Below are 25,195 nucleotides of genomic sequence, written 5' to 3' on the forward strand. Positions count from 1 at the left end.
TGTGTCAACTTTTGATCCTTCTTTATTTTTCCCAAATTGACAAATCTGAGGTGATCCTCTGATCTTGTTAAGTATGTACTACTATACATTTCATTTCAGAATAATTGATTGGATTTATATAGCACTATTCTACCAACTGAGGTACTCCAAGAGCTTTACAGTAGTAGGGGGAAACTCACCTCATTCACCACTGTATGTTCACATATTGTGTTTGTGTTTACGCCTTTCATCATTCAATTAAAGAATTAATCTTCGCAACACAATTTGACAAATAAACAGAATGCTTCCACGATAACGGTTAAGCACATTACTGTATGTAGACACATTTCACCATGAGAGGTTTTCAAATAAAAACATGGGTTTACTTCATGTGAAGTTAGAAACCATTCACTGTCAATCCAATGATCCTGTCTGTTATGTTGGTATAATCCAAACGCTATTTCTGTACCTGCATTATGTAAGGCATTAGGATGCCTTCCTTCATTTGCTAATTCATTGTTCTTCCATCGATTTGTACCTTGTCCTAAACCTAAAATTGCATTGTTTACATAAGTTTAGGCCTACCATTGATATTTTTAGAGAGTCTACTCTAATCAACTTATTATTTGGGGAATAGGTTTGGACAAATTAAATTTTCCTGATGTCAATTGAATTTGGTGAAATTTAATTACGAGACAGACAGGGTGTGAGTAACACCGGTGTTGAYGTGTGGGAGTATGAAGTGTAACAAGCTCCTAGTCTCCAACCTAATACACCCTAACAAGGCCTGAACTCAGCCAACCAGACCAGAACAAACCCTGGTCCCAAACGGTTTCCTGTACTCCTTCTGTATCTCCTTCTGTTTCAGTCTATTTTGAATAGATCAACCAATTGAGACCAGATTTTGTTTTCACCAAGTCATGTAGCCTCTATTTGGTACGCTTGGTGATGAATTAATTAAGAATTAATTAAGATACGTGTAGCTTTTCCTTTTGTACTTGACYTCCATGATCAGTGATAACTGGAAGGAAATTATACAATTAACCCTAATTAAGTCACAGTAATATTCATGTAACTACCTAAAGATTAGAGATGAGACATGTTCATGTACATTATTGTACAAGCTCTTTGTAATGTCTGGAAACAGCTAATTAAGACCAKATTTGCTAATTGTTCATTTGTATTATTCAGATCGGCCTGTCGTGATACATCAAAGTGCTATAATTCATCATGCAGTCCTCCGTTCATCTCTGTCAGAAGAGCAGCYTGTCTCACTGTGCGGCTGAAAATGAAATGTGCGTATTTCACATCAATCACCCTGTAGGGGAATAGTGATGACACAGGGGATAGTCATGTTCACTTGGTTTACAGCAGAAGGAGAGCTGTTAGGTGCCAGTGGCTCAGTCTGCACTGTGGTCTTRATTAGCACTGGGCTGAATGTCAGACTCAGGAGTGTAAAGCTRTGTATAAAACCCTCTGTAGATTCAACGGGTGGATCTCAATACACTTTCATGYATTCTGGCYTCATCTCTTTTCCCTCCAATCCTACAAYTAGGTGAAGGTTTTGGATYAYGTTYGATAAGCTTTCAAGGTATTTATTTCAGACCATCTGCCATATAGAAACGGTCCTCTGCTACTTCMCCTGTTATCTAGTCCCGGGCTATTCTCTCCTCCATACCTCYGTAAAGAGGGTTTGATACACTTRCAGTCCAGTATGTTCCCTGGCCCTGCCTGTGTTGGATTCAGCCCCTACCTATTGTCTTATCGYTCACAAATGAAACAGTGAACTGATCAATACAGTCTTAARGRGAGTTTGTTYTTCAYTCACTTGCCATTTAAATCACCCYCATCACCCCCAATGAGRCATCTGTTTTCTGTCATACATTGCACATGTTCCAACAATTTGCTTTGTAATTTTGGGGAGGAGGCTGCTGCTCCCAGCTATCATCATAAATACCTAACCTCACTATYACTGTTGTTCAGTGCCATGRGTTATCTACACCTATAAGAATGCACTGCTTTGTCRCTTTACTACCTTTTACACAATGTTGAAGAATMGTACTTTTKTTTRGCCACCYATACTTATGGAGGCTATTCTTACACCTTAAATGAGGTTTKATGAATGTCACAAATGAAYCCAAAGTGCAMCCCCATTGATTGMSCAGGTAATTAAGATGTAAATGTGACTGTYGGCTGGATGGTGGCTGGTGAGGGAGACAGTGTGGAGCTAGCCATCACACCTGCGATAATAGCAGTGTGCTGTTAACATCACCAGGGGTCTGACTGCCACATGGTCGGCTGCYTTATCAATGWTTGGAGTGGAGTGATGCGCGTGGCTCTTAAATATAGGGCCTGTACTTAATACATGGTGTGTGTTTTTTACCGTGGTGGGGTTGGAGGAGTGTAAGGCTGCAAGGTTAAGATAGTACCTTGATAGTCAGTCGGTTCTCAGCTGAGCCACCTGGTTGAATAAAGGCTACATTATAAAATCTAATTAAATACAATAGTAGTGTTATGTGGCTTTCCATGTTAGCTATGCTTAGTTAAATGATCATTTGAAATGGTACTATTCATTATTTAACATTCTTAAATGATTCTATGAAATATGAATTTTCTTATGATACGTTAAGCTTAAATGTAATACTTATTTCATAATTAATCTCAATGTAGGCTGCATCCACCCCCATTTTCCGCTGCAGAAAGCAGACTTGAGAGTTCTCTAGTCAGGAGGTGTGGTGTGTGTGTGTGTGGTGTGTGTGTTGTGTGTGTGTGGTGTTGTGTGTGTGTGTGTTGTGGTGTGTGTTGTGTGTGTTGTGTGTGTGTGTGTTGTGTGTGTGTGTGTGTGTGTGTGTGTGTGTGTGTGTGTGTGTGTGTGTGTGTGTGTGTGTGTGTGTGTGTGTGTGTGTTGTGTGTGTGTGTGTGTGTGTGTGTGTGCGTGTGCGTGCGAGTGCGGTGTGTGTGTGTGTGCCCACTACCCTCTGGCAGTGATGTCTAGTAGGTACTCTCACGTTCCCGTTTAGCTCCAGTGCCAGGCTGGAGGCTGTGAATGACGGGGCCAGGGGGGTCCGAGGCTGGCACGTCCTGGGAGATGTTTGTCAGGAGATGTCCCTCCCTCCAGCATGTTTACACTCACAGGGCTGTTACTGGGKTGGCTGGGGGGAAYCTAAACTGTGAGYGCAGCCGTCTTGTGAAAGCCAGGGCTCTTTCTGTGAATATTAACGAGAGAGTAGAGCAGAGAAAAGCAGAYCTATCTGGACAAAACAAAGCTGGGTTTTGAYTTTTAGTGGGATAATAGCCCAGGCTCTWTCACAGCAGAACCCAGGGCACTCTSGGAGAGAGGGGAGGGACACTGAATGGGAGAGGAAGTCATAAAAAAAYCMAACTTCTTTGAAAAGAGACCTGTGTGAGTGRACTTSTGTGCATGTGCGTATGTCGTTGTTGTTGTAAGAGAAGGATTTCGGTTTTCAGKCYTTAGAYRGAGACAGAATTAACYTAGCTAGCTATGACATCATAAAAGGGGAGGGTGAATCACCCCGGTCATGAAAAGGTAAGGAGATCCACGCTATGCTCTTTGCCAGACACTGAGGGGAATAGAAAGGAACACAGACAGACAAGACAGCCAGGCCAAAAAGCTGGGAGGTGACTCAGATTAGAGGGCAGAGTAGGTCTGTTCAATGAGAGAGAGAGTCTGCAGACTGCAGCGCTGTTCTGTCTGACACACTGCCTGAGTAGGGCTGAGGAGAGAGAGAGAGAACGAGAGAGGCAGAAAAAGTTGGGGGAGAGAGAGACACTGGAAGAGAGTGAAAGAGTGAGGAAGAGAGATGGAGAGAGAGAGAGTGGGTGAGAGAGAGATGGCACTGCTGTAGCGTCACTGAATAAACTCACACATCCCTCTAGGTAGTGAGTGTGGTAGTCATTGGGAAAGAGAGGGAGCTCTCTGAAGTCCCACATCCGACTGTGCTTCAGCTAGTGGGCTAAATGAGTATGACACATTAACCCCTGGGCATCGTCTCCTTCTCTCACAGTGCCAAATAAAGTAATACTGTAGACACAATGAGGAATGAAATACTCAATTCTAATCATAACACATTTTCCTGAATCCGTTTGTCAGAGATGATCTGCCAGCAAGGTTGGGGTCAGTTCCATTTCAATTGTAATTTTTATTTTATTTCCTGAATTGACTGAATTGAAATGGAATTGACCCCAACCTTGTCTGCTAGTTGTTATTGCTCTGCAGACATTTCCTTAGTGTAGTCTACACTCAGTGCTTTACGGTGTGGTCCCTATGAAATAAAATAACAGACGGATTTACAAAGAAGGACCMCTACTACTCCTCACTTTACTTTTCCAGACAGTGACACATTTCAACCACCATAACCTCAGTTCAGTATAATGTGTGTTTGTGCTTGTTTTAAAGAACAATTAAAAATGGAAAGGCGTTCAAAATCAGGCATTATTTTCTTTATAGGGGCAGAGGGGGAAACATGAATGATGTAGAGAACATCTTGAAATACTCATCTGATATATCTCACGCCACTTTGGCCCAGCATGGAGATAGCATGGCAACTGTTGTCCACCCAAGTAAATTGGGATCATTATGCCAACCACGAGAAAGAACACTCTGAACCTGAAATACTGTAATACATTAATACTGTTAAACGTTATTACAATAGCCAACAAATTACAGTGCAGCTATAAGATGACACCATTTGAACTAGAATAAAAACACAATTGAAGACAGGGCAAAATTATGTGACGGGAGATTTGCAGTTCTCTTTGTTGCTATTTTTTTTTGTGATGTACTTACAGTAATGTTAAAGCCTCATACCTCATAGGACCATCAAACCTTATAACTCCTCAAGGTGTCTAGAGTAAATGTACTGAAGGCAGCTATCTGTCACATATATACAGTAGTCCCCGGGTGTACCACTACACCAGCCCTACTTCCCCAGGAGTGCCAGGCAGGAGGGGGGGCTGGGATTGTGTAGTGGTACACCCGACCTCCCCTCCCATCCCTCTCCTTTGGCTCCAGGCAAGTCAGGGACAAGCGTGAGATCAATAGCCCCCGTTTTCCCGCAGCATCTCAATTTCTCAGCCGGGACACTGATGCTAACTATCAATAGCAATAAGGGTCTGTCTGAGACAGAGTTAAAGCGCTGGCCAACCAGTATGGCTGTCTGACAGTGGCTGATAAACATCTTGTGACCAGGACTGTTACAAATAAACCACTTGAGATGTTTGAACTTTTCAGGGTTATTTATTGCGACGACGTATGGTTTTCGTGGTGTTCACTGACTCGCTCGCTCTCCCTCCATTTTGTTACCTGCATGCATGGCCTTTTGTGGGGGAATAAGTTACACTGTCTGTTTGGTTGGTTCATCCAAAGAAACGTAATGTTTAATGTTTGCGAGTGTATGTGGTGTTGTAGGGATCATTTCAAGTGTAATTTTGATTTTTTTTCTTCCAGGGTCTTAAAAATACATAAACACTCAGCTTTTTTGGTGATGTCTGTAACTTCTTCAAGATGTTTAAAGTGTTTTGTCCTCCTCTAACTCCCATGTCTGAAGGGATGTGTGTCAGTGTAATTCTGACTCCAGTGAAACGTTTAACAAACTAAGCATCTCTGTTTCCAAATATAATTTGTCAAAGTCATATGAAAGCAGAATCTGTTTTAAAAGAATATGAAGGATTCCAGAATTAGAATCTTGGTGGTATTCAGAGTGCCAAGGTGTTTATCATTATTCCAACTCAAGCGAGTGGGTTTCATCAAATACAATCAAGTGAATTTGTATCATAACTATGGAGAGTATTTGATGATTGCATCTCTGGCAATGACTGTTTATCTATTGAGAAAACACTCTGGGTCTCTTCGGGGTTTGGTTGAACTAATGAGAAACAGACATTGAGGTCCAGTGTATGGATTTTACACAAATACTTTTAAAAATCAAATATCTACTATCCTAAATGTATTTATCACATAKGATTGTTAAATAGAGCAAAACCCACTTATCAAGTGTTGAGCACACAAATACCACTTCCTGCAAAATAACACACAACACCCTGTGTGTGCAACAATACTCTAAATCTTACTTCAATCAAAAGAGGCAAATAATTCCATTCAAATAGCCTTATACATATGTGTTATTAAACCTGACCTGGGATTTGAGCATGTATGAACAATTTTACAAACCCCAACCCACAGTGTCTTGTTTTTTGGTGCTGAAAGGAGCTCTCACTCCCCCGKTAACATCCTGAAGCCTGTATGTATACTCTAGCTAAGTGTCTCATGGCTTAAATACYAGATCAACTGTTGGCTCTCTGCTCTCACACCTCACTCCTTCTCATTGGTAGTAAGCCTTTAGGTCAGATACTTATTAATCTACCCACAGCTCTCAGCACTAGTACCTGGACAACAGCTAACCTGACAACACACACACACAACATGGAGAAACAGAGTGCTGGAGAGTGATGACCTCTGGCACCACTGTGACACTTGTGAATGTTTGCTTGTTTTTTCTCAAACAAGCCAGACCTGAAAGGAGAGGCTGTAACTCCAACTAAGATCATGTAAATACKAACAAGTTCCTATTGATATGGAGTAATGCTCCAGGAAGTTGTGGAGGGCAACAATGGGGAGACACAATCTGTGGGACAAGTGTAGCAGGGCTGCTAGAGGACAATAGAAGAGGTCTGATCTCTTAATTAATGGACATCATTCTCTGCAGCATGAGGCAGGTACTGAATTTTAATGCAGACAATTTTTCAAATGTTTCCCTGAAAAATGGCACATTATTTTGAGTTTTAAAAACGGGAGAATTCGACAGAAAATATGATTGTATTTTTATTTTTAAGTAAGTTGTCAGTTATTTTGCTGTTATTGCTGATGGAAACTTGATACATCACAAAAATCAAGATGATTGACAGGATGTTAACTTACTTATGAATAAATGTTGTCAGAATATTATTTTGTCAAAATATGTATTGAAATAATTTTAACAACTAAGGACATAATATAATATGTAATATCCACAGTTATGTTATCTTGGGGGTTTTGTATCGAATAGTTATAGTTGTATAATACTCTAAACCTTTAGAAGTGACATAGGCCTACTTTTTATTCCAACAAGTTAGCACATGGAAAATAAATGACTATGGCTTTGTGTAGCAGGCTGGTCTCTGCATGAAATCCCTTTAATCAAGACTTTAATCCGCATTAAGGARGGCAGTGTCATGAATGAGGCCATCCTCTGCTTGTCCAGTATTRATCTTGYTCATGATTATTGTGAAATGCTTGCGTTTGAAATTAAAARACTYACTAATTGATTATATCGTGTTTAGAAGTAGGCCTACCATGGCGTGCATGTCATGTAAAGCACAGAAACTCAACTGAAATGTAAACATTCTAGTAAAGCAAWATTCKTYCTTTCAGCTGGGTATTGTCTTGTCCCATGTCAGTTGATGATGTGTTATTTGCTCGTTTATCTSCTATTGAAAGCCTCTTTATRCTCATGAGGCGCACAAGTGAKTCRGYATAAATACCGGATCTTAAAATAGTCCSGTGTTCTTCAACTGTTCGCATGTAAATTAGGCCGATACAARGTAGGCCTACTGGGTWAGTAAATGCCRTGAGGAGTGTAATGGGSGGTAGCCTATACCSGGAAGACGACAGASCGTTATCCGTTTTTTACAGATTGAAAACCCTRATAAATGTATCCGTGAAACAACTTGTCTAGTTTCTTTACATTAATTAAATAATTTCGAGCTGTTTAGAGCTTCTATTATTCTGTTTTAGCCTCCAGCCCACTAATGCATCTGACCTAGTTCAAAGTGTGATCCAACTAGTTCTAATTCTTTGGGCATCGTGTTTAGAAACCGACAGAACTGTGTGTGAATACTACATGTTGAATGCGGTGTTACACAAAAGCCCTCTATTACAGAGAGCGCGGGGGGGGGGGGTATTCGCAAGAGACTGATCAATGGGATCCACCAGCAACACAGGTCTCGGGGTGCGGTGGAAATGCCCATTTTGCTTATGATATTCAATTATGCGGTCAAACGCTCTGTGTTTTTTGAGCAATGATCAATTATCGGATGTCAGTGATAATAGTGAATGATGGTCCCACGCATCCCCCACTCTTATATGCTGCGTATCGATTGCGCGTGACAGAGAGAGTGAGCGCGCACTGAGTATGTGTGCGCAAAATACAGCGTCAGTCACTTTTCCTGCATTGCAAAAATATTCTCCCAAACTCAAAAGAATAAATACTTTTTTCTTGAGTGAAACAACTAACTTTTATTTTTAATTGACTCAATCTTAATGTATAGGCTATGTCTTACTCTAGTAGTACCCGCTTTATGAATATGATATCATTGTTAATAACTGTGTCATATTTTCATTATAAGCGAGAGATGTCCCCCTATACATTTGCTTCCAGTGCTCTCAATGTGGGAGTGAGTTTCGGACTGCTTTTATTTAACCCCTACCCCCATCCCTCGCTTTCATTCCTCCACTTATTTCAATTSAGWCCCCCAAAATTCTTGRTGWTTGTGTCATTCATCCCGTGATTGTTAACACAGTATAGTCCGYCCGTCTGGGGTGAATCTCATTTAAAATGTCTCTCGCTCGGTTGGGCTGCAAATCATCCTGTTTACAATCTCACACCAACACTCACATCAATTAACTGGCCATTGATTTTTCCGCCCGGGACATTACAATATTGCAGACCTATTTTCTTGTCCCTCTTAGTTTAACCGCCGATATAATTTTCAGCAAAGTTTCTCTCCCATGGGTATCAAGTAGGCCTATTATAACCCTGTATGACATATAGGTATGTAATTGTATTCCTGTTTCCTTATCATCTCTGTATGAATAGGCTTTATTTTTGTTGGGTTATTTAATTCCTTGTTGTCTTATTTCTACCTTTTGAGATATTGAGGGATTGTGAACATACAACTTTATTATATATATATATATATATATATATATATATATTATATATATATACTGTAAATGGCACTTCCAATACGACAATATACAAAACAATATTTCAATTTTATAAACATTTTTAAAATATGTATTACTTATTGATATTCTGTATTGAGATATCAGTGTCCGCCAAACAAAAGTAGCTATCACCAATATTTTTCCCCTGTCCCTTCCTCGGCCATTAATAAGTAAATAGGACTCGTCCTAAAAGATAGCTGAAACAAGAGAGGACTAGATCCATCTAGCCTGCAGCAGCTCTTTAAATATTCAGTGAAAAATAATGGCATCCAAGACATCACCTATAGTAACATTATTATCTTCATTTCTCAAAATCAGCCCGACTGATAGCTTCGTTTATCTTTTCCACACAATAAATCTACTAGACACAGAGCAGCTCCTATGGGAACTCCTGCTCTCTTCAAACATTCCCAAGGATGACTCCAGGAGTCATCACGAATAGTGTATAATTTTAGAACTATGATTCTTATAATTTGTATATTATGATTTGTATTATTATTATTATAAAATTACTAACGTACATACAGTAGGTTATAAAATGGACTTAGCTATTGGCTTAACATATTCAAAACAATGTGTTACAATTAAATTATATTTTTCAACACTTATTATGTGACCTATATTGTATTATAATGCTTTATCAATAAAGATCTTGTCTGGCCCTATTCTCCTCCCCGTTGTATATACCAGTAGTTCTCTATGTTGAAAAAGTACACAATTATCGTTGTGTTTGGAGCAAAGATCAACGTATATTCAGTGTAACCTCTATAGTTTTAAATTTATACTATTCTACTATTATTATTCTCTTTAAATCCACTTCTTGAATAGCAACTGCTTTGTCTTGCATTACAACTGCGCAATAAGGTTCTCATTTTTGTTACAGAACTGATGAAATTATAAACTTGACGTACAGCAAAAAAACACATAGGCTACCCGTGACATGCTGGGCTACTGTAGGCTACAATTTGAACAAGATGCTGATTGTAGCGAGTTTCGCTAAACAATCCAATCAACGTATGAAATGAAAGCAACTAAATGTTTCAATGACGCGCAAGTTCGTGAAATGTATGCATGATGTGCTGAAGTAGCCTATGTATAGTAAACATCTATAAACAACACAAACATGTTCATGCCTTCGAAACAGAATCATACACTCTTTACTGTCCCCTCTACTGGTCAGTCACTCGCTCACGCTCACGCACACACTCGCTCGCGAACCATGCATATGAGAATTAGCGAGAGAGAGAGGGGAGAGAGAGATTGCACCTCCGTCGGTTTATGATAGAATAGCCCAGTGACCAATCACGTCATAGGTGGGCTGGGCTCAACATTTCTCACAGTCCTACATGGGCCCTTAAAGTTTGTTTGTTCGCGGAATGCGATGTGTGATGAAAACGTGTTACTAACCCCGTTCGGCGATAATCAAATTAATCTGATTTGGATATTCGATACATATCTTGGAGTTCCGAGACACCTACGGTGCCATTACGCACGAGCCTCTTATAGTCGATAAACGTTTTCCTCGCTGCCTTGAGGCACCACCAACCAACGATTAGGTATTGGTGTTTCAACATACAATATCTGAATTACAACGACCTCAATGCAAATCTGAAAGGGGGATATGCACAGCAACAGCGACCAGAGTTGTGGAAAGTATTTGTATGTGAGATCACGGAGGTTTCACGGTGAGCGTCTCGTCAGTTCGAATTGACCTAACTCTGCTGGGTTTGATCGCTGCTTGGTCAATAGGAAAGATACGGTTCCGCGCATGGACTGAAGACTCTGACATTCCACTAGTAGCCAAGATAAGCTTTACGTAGCTACCAGCTGGTTGCTAAGAAGGGTTAAACTGTATCTAAAGGGAGTTGGAAAACCCAGCCTTTTCTTCCACACGGATCAACTCATTGGGTGGGAGCTGAMAGAGAGACAAGAGTCCCCAGCAAATCAGGACCTAATTGATTAAAGAGACTTAATTTGAATAGGGGGCTGGCGAGGTGCCAATCGCCTTTCAAAGAACCCTCTTATGATTAATCGCAAAGCATTATTGATAATCATAACAGGACAAATGCGCTGTGGATGGACTCGATTTTTGTAATTTTCAGCAGATTTTGTAGTAATTTTTTATTCTTTCTTGGCTGATGTGTGAGCCAGCATGTCGCGGAGGAAACAAGCAAAGCCGCAACATTTCCAATCGGACCCTCATCTGGCCTTATCCAAGCACAATGGTAAGTTCTGGCAATGGATCGCTCTTATCCACGCTACTATCTTTTAATAGCTGGTTTTCAGATGTTTTTGTCTTTTTATGATTGTTTATTTTTGGATAGGAACTCTTCCCCCTTTTCTAAGTTAGACCATTTTTTTATGAATCCATGCAATTTACTGTCTCAAAATCATTTGATCATAGCTAAATACACATTTGCCATGTGTATAGGCTATCTACTCTATGATCAAACTATGGCCCGTGCCATTTCTATATATCGCTCTAAAACACAGTCAAATACTTTTATTCTTGAAAATATCATATTATTGCGTTTTGTTGTTCATATAACTTTAGAATTAAACTTTGTTACAAAATATAACCGTTTAAAAGTGCATGCGTTATAGTCTTGTTATTAGGCTGCTTAGCCTACTTTTACCTCGACATAGGCTTCTATGTCGCCTACACTTTTAGTATTCACTTTTTAGAACACTTTGTGTGGTAGGCTACAAAGATTGAGTTTTTAATCAACATTTTTGTCTTACACACTTTGAAGCAAGTTTCCTCTATTGCTGCTGCAAGCAAAGTTGCTGCAGCGAGAGGCTCGTTCAAGTTTCTGCTTTTGTAGTCGACTTAGTTTCACTCCAATCGTTGCCCAACTGTACTCTATGCACGGACAAGTACCTGTGCGTCGAAATAACCAGTCTTTTCTTAAATGTTTGCCCTCTATTTTGGATTTAGGCCTATATAGGAAATAAATAATAATTTGCATACTCGCGTGAAGTTTCTACTGTTTCTGACTMTCCTGTATATAGGCTAGTCTACAAAGTCGGTATTTCTCAGCCAAGCCTTAGCTGGATGAAAATAAAATGATAAGAAAATATAAACACTTGCTTGAATTATCAATTTTCAGTTTGTTGACATCTTGTGGTCTTAATGGCGGATAGTAAACATTCGTTTACAAATTATATGGCTTTTAAACCACAATCTCAATGTGATGCACCAGAACACTGAAGCCAAAATTACCTTTTTTTAAATGTATTTTTAACTAGGCAAATCAGTTAAGAACAAATAAGAATATTTACAAGTACGGCCTAGGAACAGTGGGTTAGCTGCCTTGTTCAGGGGCAGATCGACATATTATTTTCCTTGTCAGCTCGGGATTCGATCTTGCAACCATTCGCTTACTAGTCCACGCTCAACCACTAGGCTACCTGTCGCCACCTTATAGTTAATATGTATATCCTTATTTAATGTTAATACATTATAATGGTTTTAAGCTTAGCCGCATGCACACTTTTTATTTACTTCCTACATTTCCCTTGTGTATTTTTTTAACCTTTATTTAACTAGGCAAGTCAGTTAAGAACAAATTCTTATTTTCAATGATGGCTGTGGGTTAACTGCCTTGTTCAGGGGCAGAAGGACAGGCTACCTGCCGGTGTATATTCCTAAACCATAATTTTCAAAATATTAAAAAACTTAAATGTTTGTATAGATGACATACTGCTTCCGATTCTCTCTCTTTCGCCCCCCGCCCCATTCTCTCTCTCTCTCTCTCTCTCACACACACACACTGAGAGAAGACGAGAGAGAAAGAAATAGCGAGGGCCTGTTATTTTACGAAAGAAGTAAACTTCTCCCTGAAACTTCTACCTATAATTTTCAAAAATATGTAAAAGGTTTATGTTAATTTACTTTAACAAAAGCTCACCACCAAATTACCTCACGTCATGAAAATTAGCTAGTATAAAGAATATGTCAAGTTGTGGTTGAGACTATCAAAAAGATGGCGACAGTGGTTGAATGAATTTTATTATGCAACTACCCTGGTTGCTTTTGGAACGCTTTGTCACCCTTGCGAGTTTCCACTACTCCGGAGTGACCAACTGACCATCTCTTTTAAGTCCACCCAACAGTCACGTTTCCTCTTATGATGATACATTTGATAAATTATGTTTTCCAAAGAGAGCTATGACAGCTGGACAGCTGGAAAGATGTGCTTTAGACCTGCTGTGAAAACCAGGTTATGGAAGTATTTTTTATAGGCCTACAACACCCATAGCCATAACTTTCACCCTATAGTGTTTGTAAGGTAGTTTGATGCGGCAAAGTTTAWGTTTCACTATCTTAAAAATAGCAAGCAATTTGCAGATTATTAAGGTTTGTATAGTATATATTGCCTCAAACGTACAATTTACTGAAATAACTATTTTCAAAATGGTTGAATGGTCGTAGTGAAACTACAGCAGTATAGATCTAACATTCTAGAATTGTAAATTAATTTTATAAGTCTCACATATACAGTAGATTTAAGTGTTGCGTTTTCCCTGTTCATTAGTTTAAATGGAAGTTAGATTAGGCTTTGTCTTTTAGCAGACTATATTGTCATTGCACTAGGTTTTTTCAAAGGAAATCATAAGCTCCTTTCTCTGATACAGATTACATGTGACTTGTTTGTAGGTACTGCTCTATAGTAGCCCATATTCCTCTATTATTACTATTATTAGTATTAATATATGTTTATTGGAAGTGTTTGCCATGACATAGCCTACAGAAATGAAACTCTAGACGATCTTTAATTTACCCTATATGGCTGTTTTTTCCATACATATTGTCTATGTATTTTCCTTCTGAGGAAGGAAAATACATTATATATTTTGTATTTTCATCAAGTCAGTCAATTTAGTTTGACTTATTTTTCATATATAACTAACTAATCTAACTAATCTATATTTTTGGACTGACTTGACATTGTCCATGTTTTAAGCTCTTTCAGTGTGTGTACAACTATGTTGTTTGCAGTATCCTTTAAATCCTTTAAAAATATGTTATGCTAGCTGGAAATAAAGGTCTGTTTCACCCAAACTAAAACCTTGCATAAGAAGCATTTACTGCTACCTAAGGTTGCATGATTTGGTTGGAACTAGGGATCAATGCAAAACATAGTCTATACCTAGAATCATACTTGTTTTTCCTTGACTGCTGCATTTTCCCTAAAATGTAATAAAGTAGTGAATAGTAACTTTAGTCATTCTCTGTCAGCAGACTGGTGCCTACTAAGTTTCACAATAAATAACCCAAATGCATCATGCATTAAACAAGCTGAAAATGCAATACCTGTAATTATGGGTTAGGGACACGGAATACTTGCATTTCTGGTAATGGGTTGATAATTCTAGAATGTGTGCTCATGACTGAGAGATCTCCTGTTTGTGTGGAATTGGAAAGTCCTCAAGAGTCTCTGTCTGCAAAATATAAAGAGGGAGGCTAACATTCCCAATACATTTTAAGGAGATGCTGAGGGCATTTTGCAGCTGGATAGTTAGTGTATGAGGCTGAGAGTCAAGGCTGTCTGTCTGTCTCTCATCTCGTCTCTCCGAGAGAGAGAGAGAGAGAGAGAGAGAGAGAGTACTCGGGTGGGATGCTGTTTTAACCTTTGCCAGGGTCCCCCTGTGTCTCCCTATGTGAAGTTGATGAGAGTTCAGGCCGCAGTGTGTTCTCTGTACCTCGTCATTGACCCCGCTGATCAAAGCCACAGGGGCCTAACAGGGACTCTGTCCTATATTTGTGATGGGGGGGTCTTATCAATGTGACCGCCATCCACTTCCACCCTGCAAGAGTAGCCCCTCCCAGAGGGAGATCGGCAGGGCGGTCCCCGGCCCTTCGCACTGTTGTACCCCACAAACAACAGGGATTCAGTCACTTGTCATTTTGCCAATGTTTATAAAGTGGAAGGCTGAGATGTATCCCGGCTGAAGGACTTGCTTGCTTTTCTCCCTTCTCCTCCCCTTTAAGCTTTAAMCATGTCARCAGGGCAGAGCTGCTAAGGCTGGGGCTTGTCCATCCGGGAAACGGCAGCTATAGTGGAACCCCATCTAGTGTTCACTGGGATGTTTCCAGTGAGGCCAGCAGTGTGAGGGCTGGAGAGGAGGTGGGTTAGCTCAYGCATGCATCAGACATCAGGCATCAGACATTCTACTGAATTCACAAGTGTCAAGAGGCTTGAAGCCAGCGTCCCTACAAAGTAACGTAGGAACTCTCAAAAAGCTACTCTGTCATCTTTTCTACTAWTCCACATTTCTATATCACTTATTATTTACTCTCTTCTGTCCTTTGTATCAGAGGCTCTCTGTTTTGGCATGTGTCTCTTCTGCCTCCCTGAAGGCCTGTGCTCTGGTGACTCCTTGTAGCATGATGATGATGTTGAGATTTAGCTGTTTTAGGACATCGTTTTTATACAGAGTAACGCATTATTTCTATTCAGAGATAATCGTCAAGATATTTTTTAAACATTGACTAATTTATGCACTGTTGCTGTAGACATTTGGGTGTTGTGTGTATTGTGGCTGTTCTCATTTAGGCTGTGCATTTGTTGCCGTTATTTTCATAGTATTTGTTTTTTTTATTCATAGACATCAGGTTAACAAATATTAAATTCCATCTCTTTTTAAGTGCATGTCTACTTATGTAAACAGACATGATTACATGTCAGTACATGATTATCGATTTACTTTCAAATACTCCATGCTTCTGAGATGTTTTACCTTTTTAATAGTCAAGGTGGTGGTATGGAAATAGRTTCTTGTGAAAGAGCACATTTGAGATGGAATAATTGTATTGTTTTAATTGGACCACTATTTGCTTTACAATCACTGAGTATTTACGAAGGAAGGGGGTGGGGTGGGGTGTGCTGGGTGTTGAGAGTAACACTTTGAGATTTAGAAGGGGAATTTACCCCTTGGTTGGTCAYATCCTAGCCTGTTACAAGTACGTTATTATTAGGGACATATATATTGTGGTTTCAYTGAATGTTATGAGAAGTTGATAACAGAGTTACATTTGGGCATATGCTCTTTGTTTTATTTTTCTCTGTGGTTTTGGATATAGTTATTTTGGTCGCTAAACATGATAATGTTTAGATAGAATCCACAATGTGATACAATCCACAATGTCCAGTTTCCATTCACTTGACGAATGAGAGAATGTTACATTGAAAGATAGTTATTACTGARTGCCTAACTAAATAAGTTATCCACAGGTCTCTGAAGAAACTTGAGCTAGTCACTTGTTCTTAGTGTTTTCATACAGATTCCATTGGACAGTTTAAACAAACGTTTGGATGTATGGAATCTTAAATCCTTTTTACATTTTTTATTAATGATATGTGGAAATAGTAGCTTGCGGCTTCAACGTGTGTCATCACTACACTCCAGTGCACTTTAATCTAGTAAGAGAATAAGAATTACCGCTATGAACTTGATGTTTACATTTTTGCTTTGATAGTGCACTTTTGTATGTTTGTAAAAGTTTGCTCCTGTAACCTCTAGGTAAGTTCTTGAAGGGCYGTTCAAGKGCTTTCATTTTGTTGTTGACTTTGGYTAGTTTTCTCACATTTTTCTTTAGCTACATTYGTYTTTTCTACAGCAGTGTATTCAGGACATTGTGCAAGTTGATGTATTTCCTCTTACATAAAATCRACTTTCATTTGTTCACATGGTCAACCAATACCAAACAAAGCTACTCTTCCTTCCCACGAGGTAAATCAAACACATTTTTCATTACTGACGCTTTCAGGGGAGGCTGCATGGTTGATATTAAAAAGTTACCATTAAAGTTGGAGCGAGTCTTCTCCGTTTGCATGGTTAGAGTGGTGTGAGTCTGGGTTTTACTGTCATGGCAACTTTGCGTTATCTGATGTCCCAGAGCAGAGAAACATTGAGGGAGATAATCCCTGAATTAAACAGGATCTGCTTTGAGTTGGCCAAGATGAGCAGGCCAGGCCAGGCCAGGCCGTGCCGATGAGCCCGCCACTCCCATGCTGTGTGAACAATGGGAAGCCATCCTGTCTCAGTGGGGCAGGGCCACACTCATCTCTCTCTCTCTCTCGCTCTCTATCTCTCTCTCTCTCTGGGTTTCATTTTCAAATGAACCCTCCTCCCTTTCCACCCGTGATGAAAATGTAGATCGCCGGGGCCCACAATGAAAGGGATTCATAGAGAATTGCAATTTGTAAATCAACTTGTATGTTAAACAGTGAGATTTGGGTTTGACAAAAAGAAGACAGAATGAGGAAAGTCTGGAGCACAGCAGTGGCACAGGGTTGTTGCCTCGCCTTTTGTTCTTTTCACACTGACCCCTGTGTTTGTTGAATGGAAATTGCATAACCAAGACCAGTTTCTATGCACATTTAAAAGACAATTATTCATTTTGCATATTCTTATTGGCTGGTATTGCTTAAACTGGAATTGCCTGTTGCTTAAACTGGTGTGGCCAGTTGCTTGGTTTTGGACAGCAAGCCGTTCATTCTAATATATATGACAGCAGCTCCACTCATAGTTCTTGACTCATTTTCTTGAACCATTTGTAGTTATGTTTTTTATTTTATTTTTCCCTAAAAAGTATATATATATATAGCACTGTGATGCTTACATATTTATATCACTACAAATTTTTATACAAAGTTTTATACGTTATGTTTTACTCTTCATTTTATATTAGGTACTATAATGTGTTTTATTTATTTAATGTAATTTATTGGATATACATAACATATTTATAAAAATATGTGTTATGTAAACATTACAGATATTTCAGTAATAACAAAATGTATTATTCTTAGTGATATCAGTACAATAATGGCATATAACATTTTGCACTGTCTTTGTTGAGTGTCCGAGTGGCTAGAGAGAACGATCTYGAATCCAAAGGCTCTGTTTATTGTGGCTGTCAGATTCCGATTGCAGCCTGACTGGATWCAAATMAGCTTAGTGACAGGGATAACCTGTCCAAGATGCCTGTAGTCGAGTTGAAAATGAGCAAAGTTGACAGCAAATTGAAAGTCTAATAAGTCCTTCAAATGGTTGATTTGCGCTCAATGGACAAGTAGACATGGAGGAGTATGAAATATTGGAAATCAATGCTTCTCTATGAAATGTCATTAAGCCCKAATGTCCTCACTTCATAGTATTTTATATGTTGATGGATTGTCTATAGAAAATTATTACTTGAAAAATGGTTGGCTTGTTGAAACCAGATGTACATCTTCAAAGATCACTTTTAGGCAATATTTTAACAAGTATTATTGATTTCCATTCTTTTCTTATCCTGTTTCTCAGAGCCACCACATTAAAAGGGGTCTTTTTCACAATTGTTTTGGTTTATTGTTGCTTTTTTGATGGTTGTTTTTTGTGAACATGTCAAGCAGATATGTGTAAAACTGATTAACTTAAGACTAACAACAAAGGAATTTGAATAGATAAAGCTGCCTCTTCAGCTGCAAAACATTTCTAATCACTAATCCTCTGTTTCCCCCTCCTGTGTTTTTCAGGGGACACAGAAGAGCCCTGCTCGGAGGAAGACCCCCCCTGCAAGGYGTCAGATGCCCATGTCTGTAGCAGATGTTGTGCTGAGTTCTTTGAACTATCAGATCTTGAACAACACCAGAAGAARTGCACTAAGAATCAATTAGTTCTGATAGTGAATGAGAATCCTGCCTCCCCRTCCGGAACCTTCTCGCCTGGCTCCCCTCCACATAATCCTGATGAGCAGATGAATGACACGGTTAATAACACTGATCAAGGGCAGTGCAGTGACCTTTTGGAGCATAACGCTCTCGACAAAGAAGAATCCATGGACGTCGACGTTTCCGGAATCAACGCTCATCCTGGCCACGACAATGATGGAAGCAGCAGCCACATGGAGGGAGGCAGTAACATGAACACGGGCGAGGGAAATGGCCACAGCTCCAGCAGGAACAGCTCCGGACCAGCACCGGGCACCTCGACCGTCTCTGCCCCTCAGCTACCTCCGCTCGGCAACCTGACTGACCTGGGGAGCATCTCTATGATCAACAGCAACGTCATCATRGAAAACCTGCAGAGCACCAAAGTGGCTGTGGCCCAGTTCACCCAGGAGACACAGCGCTCCTCTGGGTCRGGGWCCGGYGGKCCCAGGGTGGCAGTGCCGGCCCTGATGGAGCAACTCCTGGGCCTGCAGCAGCAACAGATCCACCAGCTGCAGCTCATTGAACAGATCCGTCACCAGATCCTGCTGCTGGCCTCCCAGTCCCCTGAAATGCAGGTGCCCCCCAGCATCTCCACACCAGGAGGCTCGTTGGGGCCGTCAGCCAACCCACTGACCACGCTCAGCTCCCATCTCTCTCAGCAGCTGGCTGCAGCTGCGGGCTTAGCACAGAGCCTGGCCAGCCAGTCTGCCAGCATCAGCAGCCTGAAGCAGCTGGCTGAAAGGGCGCAGCTACCTCAGAGCAACAACCCCAGCAGCGGTGAATCATCTCAGAGCATCAGCTCACTGGGGRRGTCCACAGTCAACAACGTCCAGRCGTCKTCTGARAAGAGGCCAATACATGCGATCAGCAGCAACCTCCACTCTCAGCTCAGTAACCCATCACACACTAAGTCATCCATYCCAGCCTTTGGGATAGGTAGCCTGTTGAACCCTGTAACTAATCCACATCTACCTCAGSCCCCATCTGGAAACCKCCTATTTTCCAGCTCCCTGCCRAGTATTMGCACCACAYTGGAGGACCTCAACTSTCTGGCTGCGCTGGCCCAGAGGAAAGGCAAGRCACCAAACGTAACTTCATTTGAACCCAAGAGCAGCTCAGAGGAGGCGTTCTTCAAGCATAAGTGCAGATTTTGTGCCAAYGTGTTCGGGAGTGACAGTGCCTTGCAGATCCACCTGCGATCTCACACAGGTGAGAGGCCGTACAAGTGTAACATCTGTGGKAATCGCTTCTCCACKCGCGGTAACTTGAAGGTCCACTTCCAGCGTCATAAAGAGAAGTATCCACATGTTCAGATGAACCCATACCCTGTCCCCGAGCATTTAGACAATATTCCAACGAGCACCGGCATTCCATATGGTATGTCAATGCCTCCAGAGAAGCCTGTGACCAGCTGGCTGGACAGCAAACCTGTTCTCTCCACTCTGACCTCGTCAGTGGGCATGCTGCTCCCACCAACCATGCCCAGCCTGCCGCCATTCATTAAAAAAGAGGATCATTCGGTAGCCATAACCAGCCCKTCCATTTCTACAAAGACTGACTCCGGTCGTGACGCTGCTGAGCCATCAATAAAAAGCAACGACGMGTTGTCTGAAGAAGCTGCGGCCCTGCCTARGTCAAARGGGAAAACTGAAGAGGGCAYTCACTCGTCYAGCTTCATGGCGAGRGTGAGCTCTGAGTCTGAYCGCAACACAGAATACACAACCTCCAACAGCCCYCCTATGATGACCAACCCTCTCATGCCCCTCATGTCTGAGCAGTTCAAGGCTAAGTTCCCGTTCGGGGGCCTCTTGGACCCGCTCCAGGGGTCGGAGACCTCCAAGCTGCAGCAGCTGGTGGAGAACATCGACAGGAAGTTGYCGGACCCCAATGAGTGTGTCATCTGCCACCGTGTGCTCAGCTGTCAGAGCGCTCTGAAAATGCACTACCGTACTCACACTGGAGAGAGGCCCTTCAAGTGTAAAGTGTGTGGCAGAGCCTTCACCACCAAAGGGAACCTGAAGACCCACTACACCGTCCACCGGGCCATGCCTCCACTCAGGGTCCATCACTCCTGCCCCATCTGRCAGAAGAAGTTCACCAARGCAGTGGTCCTGCAGCAGCACATCCGCATGCACATGGGAGGGCAGATCCCAAACACCCCACTGCCAGACAGCTACCCTGAGTCCATGGGCTCCGACACAGGCTCCTTCGATGAGAGGAACTTCGATGAGAACTTTGATGATCTGGACAACTTCTCTGATGATGATATGGAGGGGATGGAGGGAGTGGAAGGGATGGAAGATGGCCCTGATAGCAGCGTCCCAGACACCCCTAAGTCAGCCGATGCCTCCCAAGACAGCCTGTGCAATTCCCCCTCTCAACCTGAGATGGTCGTCCAGGACGGGCAAGATAAAAACCATCATGCCCATCACAACGCCTACCACAATACCCACCATGATATTGACTATAGAATCCACCACAACAACCTCCATAACAATCAGCATCACAGCCACCATGACAACCACCATAACAATCAGCTTAACAACCACCATGACAATCAGCATCACAGCCACCATAACCCCCACCAGAGGCTGGTAGAGGAGCTGCAGGCCAGCAAAATGAAGGCCATGGGGAACAGAGGTTCAATGGAAGGGGACTGCCTCACTAACGACTCCTCATCCCTGGGTGGGGACATCGTGAGCCCGAGTGCCGGGAGTCCAGCCTTGTCAGAATCTACCTCTTCCATGCAGCCCCCATCCCCTACCAATGGGCACCCCCAACATCAACGTAAATCCCCCAGCTTGGAGGAAAGACAGGAGAGGCAGGAGAGACAGGAGAGGAACCAGAGGGCTATGTCCCTGGATCACATCAGTGCCAGCCTCATGCAGCATCACCCTTCTAGCATCGGGGCCCTGGACCTGACATCCTGRAACCCGTCTAAAGACCCACTGGGCATGCTCTTCCCATTCCGTGAGCGCGGCACGTTCAAGAACACAGCCTGTGACATCTGTGGGAAAACGTTTGCATGTCAGAGTGCCTTGGACATCCACTACCGAAGCCATACCAAAGAAAGGCCGTTCATTTGCACGGCCTGTAACCGGGGCTTCTCGACCAAGGGCAACCTGAAGCAGCACATGCTCACCCACCAGATGAGGGACTTGCCCTCGCAGCTCTTCGAACCCTCTAACACCAGCCTCTCCTCCAGTCCGACCCCCTCCCTCCTCTCTGTGAACTCTCTGTCCTCCATGATCAAATCAGAGGTCAATGGCTTCCTCCATGGCCTCCACCACCACCAGGACCACCACAGGGACCACCACATCGACCATCACAGGGACCACCACAGGGACCACCACAGGGACCACCACATCGACCATCACAGGGAACACCACAGGGAACACCACAGGGACCACCAGGACCGGGATCACCATAAGGACATGGCAAGCAACATGCCCCACGGCCTGGTGACCACCTCGGCCTCTACATCCCCAGTGCTCTCGGCCTCTGCACCTCTACGCCGGACACCCAAGCAGCACTACTGCAACACTTGTGGGAAGACCTTCTCCTCCTCCAGCGCTCTGCAGATACACGAGAGGACCCACACTGGGGAGAAGCCCTTCGCCTGCCACATCTGTGGMCGGGCTTTCACCACCAAAGGAAATCTCAAGGTAATTGTAWGATTATAAACATTATGAATYKAATYMMTAAAATACACACATATTCAAWATCTCAGGGCAATTGTATATTTAAAAACATTATGAATGGAATTGGAAAATGTRCACATATTTATTCATGAATATDTATAGGAGGAGTATAAAAATCACCAGAATTTTGYTCCARAACTTTGAGCAACAAATTGAAGTGTGTTATGTCAGTGRCATTCGGAGGCAGTAATGTTCTATAATTGATGAAAGAACCAGCTCAGCGGAAAGGTTGAATCACCCCATTAATATGATTATTGGGTAGAAACCTGAGAATGTGATCAGCAGAGCACAGCTGGGAATGGTTCAGTTAACAGCATTAACTACAGTTACTAGAGGCAACCAGAGGCAACCATCCTCAGTTTTCCAGAGTTTACCCCTTGAAAATCCCAGTTTCCCTTTGATCAGTAGGAAAAGGCCCCTAAGAGATAAACAGGAAATGAAGGGCCAAATGTGATCACACCWCTCAACTGTGAGAAATCAAGGGGGCGAAACGTAGAGAGGCGTAATATTTAGGAAGCATTGTCAAATGTATAACCAGATTGCAATTACCGGGTAATCAGCACTAGTTATAGTTTACACCCTTGTTGATATAAAAAAACAATACCCTTATTATTTGTAGCAAGATTTCACATTTTGCTGATGCTATGATTTTGTAGTGTGTTTTTATTAAAATAATGTATACATTCTAGCAAGTGATATTTTAAAATGTGTTATCTAGAGCACATATCTAACAATGTATTTTAAAATATCACTTGCTATATAAATTATACATTATTTTAATAAAAACACACTCTAGACAACACAATCAGTTGTGTATCTGACACCTCCATGTTTCTACATTGATTTAACAAGAATAACATAATTATCTGTAACACTCATCCTTTCAGGATCAAAAGAAGAAGAAAAATACATTGTCCTCGTTGGGAAAGGGCATAGCAGGGGTAAACGTCAGATGTAATACTGGCCAGGGCAATGAGAGTGGGCACTGCAATTTGAACCAAAGCACAAGGGTCTCCCTCATGAGACGTTTGAATGAAGGTTTCAGATTAAATGCAGTATTTCATCCTAGCCATAATAAAATGGTTACACCATGCCCACGTCCCCACGCCGTTCACAGCTCACTGCACCAATCCTCCTGCTGCACCCAGGGTGCTGAACTATTTTAATGCTAACTTGCTGTTTAATTATTTTCTTTTTTCCCACTGCATCATCTGTTACTATGTGCCTTTGTCGTGGCCAAATTTCAAATATTTCTAATTTGCGTCCTCTCTCTCTCTCTCCCTCTGTCTGTATCTCTGTTTCTCTCTCCAGGTTCATATGGGCACACACATGTGGAACAGCGCCCCTGCCAGACGCGGCCGCCGGCTCTCTGTAGACGGCTCCATGGCCTTCCTGGGCACCAACCCTGTCAAGTTCCCAGAGATCTTCCAGAAGGACATGGCATCTAGGGTGGGCAACGGAGATCCGGCTAGCTTCTGGAACCAGTACGCTGCAGCCTTCTCCAGCGGCCTGGCCATGAAGACCAACGAGATCTCTGTCATCCAGAACGGAGGCCTGCCGTCTCTGTCGGGGAGCATGGGAAACGGTGGCAGCTCACCAGTGGGCGGCCTCACAGGCAACCTGGAGAAGCTGCACAGTACAGAATCCAGTGCCGCTCTGGCTGGCCTGGAGAAAATGGCCAATGCCGAGAACGGGACCCACTTCCGATTCACACGTTTCATGGAGGACAACAAAGAGATTGCCACCAACTAATACTTTTTCCCTCTCATATGTTACCAATCAACACACACACACACACACACACACACACACACACACCACACACACACACACACACACAACACACACACACACACACACACACACACACACACACACACACACACACACACACACACATAGTGAGAGAAAAGAGAAAGAGAACAGGGCAAAGACAAAGAGTGACTTGGCTTTGGCTTGCCTTTGAAACTTTACCAACATGAGTGTGAAGAGAAGTTGCTTTTTTGTACAATGTACAACATGTTATAGTTTTAAGGAGCTTATTTATTAGTGATTATAACCTTGCTCGGAACCAAGTGGAAGCATTAACYGTTAGTTTTTTTCTGTTCTACAGCCAGAATGGGTATGAGCTGAAAGTAAGRTTTTGAAACTTTAGCATATCTTTACCTTGGCATTAAGTTATTTTTGTCTGTAGTATATAGATATAACACAARTGTTGATGTTCATGTGATGCATTAGATCTGTAATAAGTGAAACAGAATGGCTGTAAATAATGTACACTGYTCTACTCTAGATGGTCTAACAGATGTGTATTAACGTTCCCCCWTGAAAAMAATCATTGAGACTTCAGGCAAGGGACTATGATTACACTGTAGTCCTTTCCTTATCAACCGCTGTTGATCTTTTATTTAAGGAAAAAGCAAGCATTCGAGCATTTCAAGTGTTTATTTAGAGTTACAGTAGGCCTAACCTGTTTTGTTTATTAATGTTATTCTATGTATTGTACTTTTTTTCTTTCTTCCATAGTTCCATTTTTTTCTTCTTGATCTTTTTTGTTTTGTTGCTTTTTGGTGTAAAGTTTAACACAAAACAGTTGTGTTGTTAGAGGAGATGATGAATTCGGGGAGGTTCGCTTCCGGGTTTGAACTGAGAAGAGAGCCAATCATGTGGGTGGGATTCTCCTATAGGTCATCTGCTGGATTTCCACATTGCTGCTATGTCCTCAGCATCCTCATTGACATCAAGTGCAACATATGTGTTGACGTCTGTGTAAATATTGTGAGACGTGGGAACTAGAAATTCCATCA

General features: G+C 41.9%; 1 protein-coding gene across 1 annotated transcript; it reads left to right on the forward strand.

Annotated features, from left to right (window-relative positions):
* Positions 1-10,322: 10,322 nt before the first annotated feature.
* Positions 10,323-24,206, forward strand: sall1a (spalt-like transcription factor 1a). Its single transcript, XM_024140077.2, has 3 exons — positions 10,323-11,208; positions 18,511-22,352; positions 23,700-24,206. Exons 1-3 carry the CDS (start codon positions 11,136-11,138, stop codon positions 24,138-24,140), a joined length of 4,356 nt encoding a protein of 1,451 aa, XP_023995845.1. The 5' UTR covers positions 10,323-11,135; the 3' UTR covers positions 24,141-24,206.
* Positions 24,207-25,195: the final 989 nt, after the last annotated feature.

Source organism: Salvelinus sp. IW2-2015, unplaced genomic scaffold (genome assembly GCF_002910315.2).
Source record: "Salvelinus sp. IW2-2015 unplaced genomic scaffold, ASM291031v2 Un_scaffold2003, whole genome shotgun sequence".
NCBI lineage: Eukaryota > Metazoa > Chordata > Actinopteri > Salmoniformes > Salmonidae > Salvelinus > Salvelinus sp. IW2-2015.